This window comes from Calidris pugnax, unplaced genomic scaffold, assembly GCF_001431845.1.
Source record: "Calidris pugnax isolate Ruff unplaced genomic scaffold, ASM143184v1 scaffold273, whole genome shotgun sequence".
Lineage (NCBI taxonomy): Eukaryota > Metazoa > Chordata > Aves > Charadriiformes > Scolopacidae > Calidris > Calidris pugnax.
This window is the reverse complement of record NW_015094508.1, coordinates 10,492,985-10,503,619: the sequence shown is the minus strand read 5'-3', so window position 1 is coordinate 10,503,619 and position 10,635 is coordinate 10,492,985. Positions and strand designations below refer to the sequence as shown.

General features: G+C 43.9%; 1 protein-coding gene across 5 annotated transcripts; it reads left to right on the top strand.

The window, feature by feature from the left end:
- Positions 1-2,207: 2,207 nt before the first annotated feature.
- On the top strand, positions 2,208-9,991 carry SETD9 (SET domain containing 9). Of its 5 annotated transcripts, none has more exons than XR_001414389.1 (7): positions 2,208-2,321; positions 3,080-3,453; positions 5,214-5,337; positions 6,563-6,678; positions 6,902-7,069; positions 7,555-7,660; positions 9,682-9,705. XR_001414389.1 is itself a non-coding variant. In XM_014964797.1 (6 exons), exons 1-6 carry the CDS (start codon positions 2,236-2,238, stop codon positions 9,767-9,769), a joined length of 894 nt encoding a protein of 297 aa, XP_014820283.1. In that variant the 5' UTR covers positions 2,208-2,235; the 3' UTR covers positions 9,770-9,991. The 5 variants fall into 5 exon arrangements, 3 of the variants coding, with proteins under 3 accessions (XP_014820283.1, XP_014820282.1, XP_014820284.1); XR_001414388.1 differs by having other exon boundaries at positions 6,563-6,690; XM_014964797.1 differs by lacking the exon at positions 6,902-7,069 and having other exon boundaries at positions 9,682-9,991.
- The last annotated feature ends 644 nt before the right edge of the window (positions 9,992-10,635 follow it).

Below are 10,635 nucleotides of genomic sequence, written 5' to 3'. Positions count from 1 at the left end.
CATAGGAGTATAGGCCCTGACACTGGTTTGAGGTTTGATTTTTCTGTTCACCCCAAAACCAATTCTCAAACACTAACTCTATATGATTATTTCTTAAACTAGTTTCTTATGAAAGATAGATACATGCTGTCATGTTCTGCCTCAACTTCCCAGTAACTTTTGACTTCACCGTCAGATTTTAATTAAAACTGCAGATATGGAGCAGCATCCAAAGACATAAGTTTTATGCAAGGTAGGTACCTAAGCAGAGAAGGGAGAACAGTGGCCAAGGAGATTATAACATTACCCTTATCTTGATATCGCTTAACTTAATGATTTGTAAAGAATTCGGGAGGGGGAAGGGGGCTTTGTTAATTTTTGAAGATCATAGGATGGTTCAGGTTGGAAGGCATCTTAGAGATCATTGAGTTCCAGTCCCCCTGCCATGGGCAGAGACACCTCCACTAGAGCAGGTTGCTCAAAGCCCCATCCAGCCTGGCCTTGAACACCTCCAGGGATGGGGCATCCACAGCTTCCCTGGGCAACCTGTTCCAGGGCCTCACCACCCTCACTGTAAAGATTTTCTTCCTAATATCTAATCTAAATCTACCCTCCTCCAATTTAAAACCATTACCCCTTGTCCTATCACTATACTCCCTGATCAAGAGTCCCTCCCCATCTCTCCTATAGGCCTCCTTCAGGTCCTGGAAGGCCACTAGAAGGTCTCCCTGGAGCCTTCTCCAGGCTGAACAACTCTTTCAGCCTGTCTTCGTACGAGAGATGCTCCAGCCCTCTGAGTGTCTTCATGGCCTCCTCTAGACTCATTCCTACAAGTCCATAGCCCTCCTGTGCTGAGAACTCCAGAGATGGATGCAGTACTCTAGGCAGGGTCTCACCAGAGAGGAGTAGGGTGCAGAATCACCTCCCTTGACCTGCTGGCCACACTTCTTTTGATGCAGCCCAAGATCAACTGCTGAGCAACTGTCGTCTTCTCTAGTTTTTTTTTTTGTTGTTTATTTTGCAAACGATGGTAGACTGTGGCTCCAAAAGAGCTTATGCCCTCACCCCACATGCACTCAAGTCATAAATGCTCGTGGTTTGTAGTATACCCCTTCTGCTTGGCTTGTTAAACTTGCAGTAAATGCCGCTGGCTGATTCACACCAGTAAGCCAGCTGGATCTTCCAAGCTGCAGTCGCTTATGATGCTACAAAGCACAACTCGTCTCTCCTTGTCACCGAAGACAAATACCAATTAAAAGTGTGGGCAGAAATGTTGCAGGTCTGTGTTATTGACCCACTCCTTTTATGACATGGATCATCTGATGCCCAAACGGTCTTCAGCGTAGGTCTACAGATGTTGGCATAGGGCGAGTTGGGAAAGGTGATCTGATGGTGCTGGGATACAGATTTGTCAAGGAGGTGGGGTTCAACCACTGCTTCTACATCATTTTTAATCGCCATTTGGTGTCAGATCTTGCCTTTTGGGATTGTTAAATAAAAGACATTATTTTGATACAGAGAGAGGTGTGTGTATCTACTTGTAAATACGCACCCATGAGTTCTCTTTTCCAGGGCCTACAGGTCCCCCTTTTTGGTGCAAATATATCATGCCTTTACCCCACAGTTAACCAGCTCTTCACACGCAGTTGGCCATCAAAAAACAGGGACTCCCAGCTCCACTTCAGCCCAGTTTCATTGATGAACAACTGCACGTTTTAAAAAAAAAATTAAAAAAAGGTCTTTCACGCTGCCTGCAGGCTCCCCCCTCTCCTTATCTGTGTGCAAGCTGCTCCCAGCCCGGCTGTCGGTGGAGCAAAACAGGCCTCTCCACGGATGCTTCCTCAGGGACCGACAAGATGGCGCCCGGTGAGCCTGAGGGAGCCACTTCACACCTTCCTGTGCCTTACGCGCCCAGTGATGTTACATGACGGTGTTATGCCCTACTTTGAAATGTACACTATTTATGCTCCCGAGTGATGCTTGAGCTCACAGGTGGGGTATTGCTTGTTATTACACCCCGCTGGGCGCCCACGGCCCGCCGAGAACCCGCCGCATGCTCCGGCACGGCCGAACGGCGGGGCTCGACCGGCCCTCGGCGCCCCACCGGCCGCTCGTTTCGCACCGACCAATGGGCAGCGTCGTATGCAAATTTAGACGTCATTAGCAGCGGTGATTGGCTGTGCCGTTTGGGCGGGCGCGGCGCGCGAGAGAGGGCGGTGCCCGCGGGGCGGCCGGGAGGGCGCGCGGCCCGCCGCCATGTTGCGGTCCCTGAGGCGGCGGTGGGACGGCTACAAGTACCGCTTCGTGCCCTGGCTGGCCCTCAACCTCCGCCGCAAGCGCAGGTCAGGTGAAGGGGCAGGTCCTGGGCAGCTCGGGGGGGAGCCCCCCGCCCCCCAACCGCCGCTTTTTCTTCGGCGGGCTGAGGTGGCGGCAGCCGGTGCCGCCCGGTGGGTTTCCCGCAGAGTTTTCCGCCCTCCAGTGGCTGCTGGAGCTGAGACCACGCTCCCCCCTTCCCGGTGGTGACCGGGGGCGGTGCAGGAGCCGCCTCAGGTGTTTGTTTCACTAGGAAGTGGCTGCTGTGCCGAAGCGGTTCAGCCTTGTGTCGTCACTTCACTGAATACTACTTTAAAGTGGTATTTAACATTAAAACTAGATAGATAGGTTTTCTTTTTAGTTGGTAAGGTGTCTTTGCCCTTTTCTTAAAGGTAAAAGTACTGCTTGAATTTAAATGAGTACAGCGTTGTTAAAAGGAGCATAAATTAAAATCTCCCTAGTCAGCATAGTATTTGTCCTCGCCTCATTTCAAGTGTAATGAACTGTTACTATATGCACACTTTCATAATCACGTGTATTTGATTTTTGGTGTGTTTGGCACTAAGCTCTGTGGGTTTAACCTGCTTGCCTTGCTGTAAATACACAGGTTTTATAGTAGGTCAGGTGTGAAAGAATATTCTTTAGAGTTTGAGTTTGTTTGAAGCATCAGTACATAGGAGTTGTACTGTAAAATGGCTCTTCTGTGTTTTATTTAGGAAAAATGTAATCTAAAATACTTTCTTTTTCTGGAAAAATGTAATCTAAAATGCTTTCTTTTTCTTTACAGGACGCTCCGATATGTTCCCGAAAGCTCCCAAGACAAAATTATCTCTGATGAAGATGTCTTTGAAACACTACTGAAAGTATTTAAAGCTCTGTTCATAAATGACTTCAGTAAACAAGCACATATTTTGGCCTTACTTCCAGAAATCAGATGTAAATACATGGAATTACTGAACAGTAATTCTGTTGAACAGAAGGATTCAGAAGTAAATTTGTGCAACTATCAGAGCCAGCATGTGTTTAGTCCAGAGGAAGTTCTGTTTAATACACTGGGGTTCAGTATTACTCGAGACCGTAGTTCCCTGGTATCTGCTGGGACTGGAGTCTTTGTTACCAAAGGTTTTGTACCGAAAGGGACGCTGGTATCTATGTATCCTGGTAATGGCATGTTCTTTTTCCTGATTAAGCTAGATACGTTTCCTAACTATTTAATTGTAGAATGCCAAAGTTCTACACTAACTTTCATTTTACAGGTTTTATTTCCCTTGTTCCCTAACAAAATCACAAGTTATGGTGAATGAGAATATTTTTGTGTAAACTGACTATAGTTATTTTGGAAAGAAGCAAAGCAATATCCAAGGGAGGATAATTTTATTTACCAAAAAAAACATTTCAGTACTCAAAAGTCTGATTTTTCAGCTGCTAGAAAAGTTTTTCCAGATTCTTTAAATACAAATGCATGGGAGCAATTTCAAGTAGATGAACTAAACAGTTTGATTCTTTGGTGTTTCTTTTTTGGATAAGGATCTGAAAAGTGAGCTTTTGAGATCTCCACAGATCAGCTGACCACACTGAACTTTTTTTAAAGCACAAAAATACAGGATGGAGAATGAAAATAAAACCTTTATTTAGCAGAACTCTTTTCCTTAAAGCACATTTGGAAAATCGGCCCATCTCTGTTTTTCCTCCTCATTTCTTGGAGCTGTATTTGCTTACCTTTCTTAAAAAGACTTGTAATTTTCTCTGTAAGGCCAAGCTAGGACTGCTCTGCTGAAATGCTGTGGACTCCTTTCTGTTTCATCTGTCAATGGAATCGCCCCCTGCACACGCTGTGTGGCTTGTGCCAGCACGACAGGATCGGGAACAGTCCAAGCACTGGGCAGCAGAGCACGTTTTGACTCCCCAGAGCAGGAGTGTCTGGCCATTACCATTGACTGGTAAACTGGCTAATTGTCAAATGACAGTCGCAGGGAGTGAGCCTGCCATCTTGCAGCTCACTTCAAATTTCAGGCACATAGTGAGTGTAGGCTCATTGAGGGTCTCCTCTAGCTGCTCATCTAGCGAAACAAGGGGATGAGCTGTTGAACTTTTTCTGCTTTTCATAGAAGGAAGCTGCAGGGCTGCTGGCTGGACAGGGAAACCTGTGGGGAGAGCAGGTCAGTGATTTGCCCGCTGTTGGCAGTGAGTGCAGCCCATCGGTGGGGCCTTCACCTAGCTCCCTGTGAGACTGCAATAAAGGATTTCTACAGAGGGTTGCTGAAGATGTAGTGGGTGTCAGGGATGCGGGACTGCAATGTCATAAAAAATTGCCAGCCAGTCCGCTGCCATATTTCTGTGTGTGGAACCCAAAGCAGGTTAAATCCTGGTCGCAGATTTGGGAAACAGCCTGCTGAAATTATCTGCCTGTTCTTGGTTTGGCATTTTCCCTCTCCTGTACCAAGCAAAATCTGTGATCAGGGTAGTGGAGGGGGTATCTTCGGTTCCTTGCTGTCTCTGTGTGTGCTTTTCGAAGTGTTGTGACATGGTAGTAACAGAACAGCTTAATATCTTCAGCTGCGCTTTCTTGAACATGTGTCACTTGACTTTTTTCTCTCTGACCAAGCCAGTTGGCTGTGATGCTGTATCTACCTCTCTCTACTGCACATAGGTCTTCTCTTTAATGATGATCTTTAGTGGCTCCTCTCTTTGGAATCTCTCAGCTCGTGTAGATTTTTTAATTTTTTTTTTGCATCCCACAAAGATGTGTCTCGTAGGTATACGAGTGTTAGTGGTTTACGAGTGTTAATGTTGTTAACTGAGGGAGGGGTTCTCTCCTGCCCCCTTTGAGTTTCTGGCAGGGGGACGACTGGATGATATCATAAGCCCATTCAGACAGTTAACCTAATTTCTCTGAAATAATCATATCTGTCTTACAACAGGTACGGTATACAGAAAGCATGAGCCCATCTTTTTCCAGTCCCTTGGCAATCCTTTTATTTTTAGGTGCATAGATGGCATCCTTATTGATGGGAACGATAAAGGGCTATCAAGATCAGTGTACAGGTAAGCAGTCAAAAGACATATGGGATTGTCATTCAACTGATTTAAAACAGTAGTACTAGTAGTCTCAGTTACCTGTTTTACCGTAAATTGAGTTATATTTAAATGTCATCTACCGATGTGTATCTCGTAATGCAAACAACACAAGGGTAAGAGGTGCTGGATGTGATCTCTTAGCTTACTTGCTCTGACTTCGTCTGTAACACCAGTGGGGGGCGTTTTGATGTACAGAGACTCTTCCCTACAAGGCTACATTCTGCTCCTGTTTTAACAGCAGTAGGATGTAACATCAAATTTTTTACATGCTTCTGAGCTGCTAGTTACATCTACTCAGTGGATTAAAAAAAAAAAAAAAAAGCCTCTGCATGGACTTGCTAATACCAAAAGGGTGAATCTGGAACTCTGGTGCTGGTGCTCTAGATGCTGCAGATGAGCAGCACTTAACAATAGCAGTAACTATAACAATAATAATAATGATAATAATGTCTCATTTTGGAAGGAAACCGTAAGGATCATGGGGTCCAACTCCCTGCTTCTCACAGGACTACCTAAAACTAAACTATGTGACTATCAGCGTCATCCAGATGCTCCCTGAACTCTGACAGGCTTGCTGCCGTGACTGCTTTCCTGGGAAGCCTGTTCCAGGCACTGACCACCCTCTCAGTGAAGAACCTTTTTCCTAATGTCCACCCTGCTGCAGCTAGCCTGGACTGTTTTAGCTTACTTAAAATATAAACTGTAGCAATTTGTGTTTATATATGATATGAAAAGAAAATAATAACAAGAAAAATGATCTAAAATAATACCTAGTTTGAATACTAATACCTGCCAATACCAGATTTTAAATCTGGGAATGAGTTTGAAGTTGATAGTTTAATGAGCCTTCTCATCTTTAGTGATGAATGTGATGTGAGGATGCTTCTGTAATGGTAACATTTGATGTTGGTTTCTGGAATTGTTTGTGGTGGTTTTGTGTGGGTTCTTCCACCAGAGCCTGAAAGACACCGTAAAAACACTAATGGGAGATTTAAGTCTACTTCTTGAAGTATCATCAAGGTGTTGGTCTGTGCATGTGCCCCCTCCCCACCCCGGTGTTGTCCTGTCTCCCAGGTGGGTTGGACACCTGTAAAGTTACCAGGTGACTGGGCGTTTCTGTGGGAGGAAGTAGGGATAATCTGTTAAGGGAAGGAGCAGTGGTTAACACAGTTAACGCTCTCCTTCGTTCCAGGTCTTGCAGCAGGAGAGATCAACTTGGCCCATTTCAGATGAGCGATGAGAGCTGGCTCACATCTGCCCCGCAAAACCCACTGGCGGTGGGACAGTATGTCAACAACTGCTCCCATGGTAAGTTGCCAGGTAAATTTTCCAGGCTTGCATTTGTCTTTATGGATATAAATTATTTTGGAGATGACACAGAGAGACACATACTGATCTTGGAGGACAATAGTGCTGTTTAAAACAATATTAGCACTTATGGGATAAAGAGTTTTTATGACAGCTGGGTGCTAGGATCCTTCAGTGCAGCAACACTTCAAATATGTTGTGCTTTTCTCACTCACTCTCCCAGATCCCCCAGTCTCCCTTCTGGTATGTAGAATGAAAGGCACACATCCCAAAACGTGAGGTGTTGGGACAGGACCGCTGGGCTGCGGCAGTACACAGAGTTGCAGGTCGAGTTCTGCAGTACGGTTCCGGCAGGCTTCGTGAGAAAACCACACACACAGTGACAAGTGCAGTAAGGTTCTATCATTGCTCAGTTTGGACTGTAATACTCTTTTTAAGCATCCTTAATTTTATGCGCAAAACCTAGGAGACTGTTGGTATGGTCTAGCTGTTGGGCACAAGGAGGGGAACTTTATTTATTCTGTCTCACACAGTATGTGCTGGTCTTTTCCCCCTGGCTGTATTTAGGACATTTTGCCAGCAGGAAAACTTTTTTCAAGTTGTGTGTTTTGTTTTTTTTTATTTTAACTGTAAAAGCAAATGTATTTTAACATTTAGCAATGCTGTAAGCCACCCCTGGTGCTCTGCAAGTTATGCCCCTTCATATACATGTTGATAATCAGGTCATCCTGTTTAATGCAGTAAGGATGAATTATTAAAGATCCTATAGATGGTTGCATATCTCTTGTGTACATTTGATACTTCTACACATCTCTAAACTCTATATAAGATTTTCTCAGTATCATAGAGACTTCTTTTTCTTCCCCTTATTTCTAGAAAAAGCAGCCAACGTGTGTTACCAGGAATTTGATGTGCCGGGGTATTTTCCAGTAGAACTGAAACAGTACCTACCAAACATCGTCTACAGCCATGACATAGAGAGGTTAGCATCAAATCAAAGAGCTCGTGGATTTGTATGATACAAAACATACTGTATGTGTAAAACAGACAAATATGGTTGAAGATACTATTGTCTATCACCATGAGTTACACGAAAGTGTGCGCCTTATAAAAGAATTATCTTTTTGAATAGACTAATTTTAAGTGATTTACAAGACTATTTCTGTTTGATCCTTTTTCCCCATCTTCACAAATGAGACCAGCATAGCTCTGAAGACAGTTTTACAAGCAGTGGTTACACTATAGCATGATTCTTCTGAATCCCATAAAGCACTAGGTATGTTTTGCTTGGATTACAGTACTGAGATTTTTCACTATGTATTTCAAATGTAGTTAGCAACCCTGAACCAATCAAAGCCTTTCTAAGGTAGTTGAGATTTAGGCTTCTTACTCCCCTGTTGTCCATGTCTTCTGCTTACCTGAGGAATAAGCAGATCAATTTGCAAGGAGGAAACCTAAAATGAATTTGTATTGGGACAAGTGAAATACTATGTAGTATAAAGACATGTGACTTTGAGTTACACTACACAATTACAACATCCTCGTTATGACCTGAAAATCCACCTCTTTTACAAATTAAAACGCTCAAAAACCCTTCTCAGATTTTTGATTGGAAGTGTGGGAAAAGTGACAATTAGAGGAATATGCACAAAGAGCCATATAAACAACAAGGACAGACAATATGTCTGGCAGTGAGTGACCTGTACTGGGATGTAGTCAAGAATAACTTTGAAGCTGTGAGAAAGTAGGTTCTAATGTTGGTCCTGAATTTAACACACCAAAGGAACCTCTGGTCCAGTTGCTACCTTCAGGAACCAAATAATCATTTTCATTTTGAGGATGTGTAAGGATTTTAGGGCAGATCATCTTGACGTTTAATGTAATTCTGGCGGGTTTTTTTAACTCTGAAATTCGGCTGGAGAAAGTTATAGTGTATATTGGAAAAATAAACTTTCTGATTAAACTTAGGCTTTCTTGGGACAAAATTAAAGATGCGCTTGTAATCTGCAGATAAGTAAATAAACGCTGATAAAAGAAGCAGTAAGACTGAACTTTGAGGAAGCCTGAGTGCTGTACTTGAAGTGTGAAAGCGCAGTCAGCAGAGCTAAGCTCTGGGACCATTTCAGGAAGGGGGAATTCTGCTCTCTTCCTTGGAATCTGTCCAAGAAAATGCAATCGTTCAGTCATCAGTTCTCCCAGCATACAGCCACTAGACACGAGCCCATCTGCTCCTAGCTGTTTGTTTTGATACTGATATTTACAGTGCTGACAACATAGGTAATCTGTTTTCTGTCTTGTAAAGGAGTTCTTAGTACTTGTTTATGTTTTTGTTGTTTGATTTGTTTCAAAATAGCCTTACACTAAATAATTTCTTAGTAGTGGCATCTGTTTGGATTGATGATGTTCTTCGCTTCCATGTTCCTCAGCATCAGAAGAATGTGCTCTCTTTCCTACAGCATATACTTCAGCTTTAGGGCATGGTCATTTACTTAAAGGAAGTTTTGAGGGGTGGGTTCCTAAGTTATTCAGTAAGAAAACTATTTGCCAGCCACTGATGTCAGCTTGGGGTTTGTGGACAATTGGCCCATCATCGTAGATTGCAGCAGGTCTCTGGTTGTTTGGCTGAGAGTGGGTTTGGCCAACCAGCACCTGGGGGTAAGCATGGCTAGAGGAATGGCTTCTGCTCCATGAACTTTGCTGTAGTTTCTCCTTCTGTCTGTATAAGTGTCTTTTTCTCAGTCTTGACTAATTATTTTTATTTGTTAATAATGGTGTGAGTGGAAACATTATTTTCATACTCACATAGACTGTGCTGACTTTGATAATTATATTGATTTTGCTTATATCTGCTATCTGAATTTCAGTGTTGTTTTTCCAGGTTCCCTGAAAAAAAGTAATCTAGACAGAGCCATTGTTTTAGCTCTTTGCAGTGAAGAATTAAGAAAATTAAAAGGGAAATATAATTGTTCACTTCAACATGTTTTTCTTTTCCTTTTTTTACAGCCACCTGAGGTGTGTAGTGCTTGTCACTCTCAGAGACATCAAGCAAGGAGAAGAACTTTTTTCTAACTACTACACTGTTGTCAACTGAATTAAACTCTGCGTGTGTATGTCAAGCTTCGTGAGTGTTTTTACATAAGAGGGGGCTGCAGCTTTACCATTTAGAAAGCAAGCTGCAGGCTTGTATTTCCCTGAAAGTACGCCACGCTTCAGGGGTGAAGGTTTTACTGTTTACATCATTCAGTTCTTGGCTGCCCACAGCTGATGGTGGTGTTGGTTATTGGTGCTCAGCTTGTCCATACCGCAGCTCACAAAATAAACACCTGTTCTGGACATGGCATTTAATCTTGTCTTTTGCGCAGCTGTCTGTAGCTGTGGCTCGGTTTTAATGTTCTGCCATTTCACTTCTCAGGCTCACAACAGGTACAGTTTGTGTACATGGATTCCCTCTGGTGACTTACAAACCTGGTCTCCTATGACAAAGTGACCCGCTTAGTGGATGAAGGGAAGGCTGTGGATGTTTCCCTGGACTTTATCAAGGCCTTTGATACAGTCTCCCACAGTATCCTCCTGGAGAAACTGGCTGCCCATGGCCTAGATGGGAATACTCTGCACTGGGTTAAAAACTGGCTGGAGGGCCAGGCCCAGAGAGTGGTGGTGAATGGAGTCAAATCCAGTTGGTGGCCGGTCACGAGTGGTGTCCCACAGGGCTCGGTACTGGGGCCACTTCTCTTTAACATCTTTATCAATGATCTGGACGAGGGGATGGAGTGCACCCTCAGTCAGTTTGCAGATCACACTAAATTGGGTGGCAGTGTTGACCTGCTTGAGGGTAGTGAGGGTTTGCAGAGGCTGGACAGGCTGGATTGATGGCCTGAGACCAGTGGGATGAGGTTCAACAAGGCCAAGTGCCAGGTCATGCACTTGGGTCACAGCAACCCCCTGCAGCGCTACAGG

Coding starts and splice junctions, on each gene's coding strand:
- SETD9 (XM_014964796.1), top strand. CDS start 2,236: ATGTTGCGGTCCCTGAGGCGGCGGTGGGACGGCTACAAGTACCGCTTC. Junction 2,322..3,079: donor AACCTCCGCCGCAAGCGCAG/GTCAGGTGAAGG, acceptor TTTTCTTTACAG/GACGCTCCGATATGTTCCCG. Junction 5,338..6,562: donor CTATCAAGATCAGTGTACAG/GTAAGCAGTCAA, acceptor CCTTCGTTCCAG/GTCTTGCAGCAGGAGAGATC.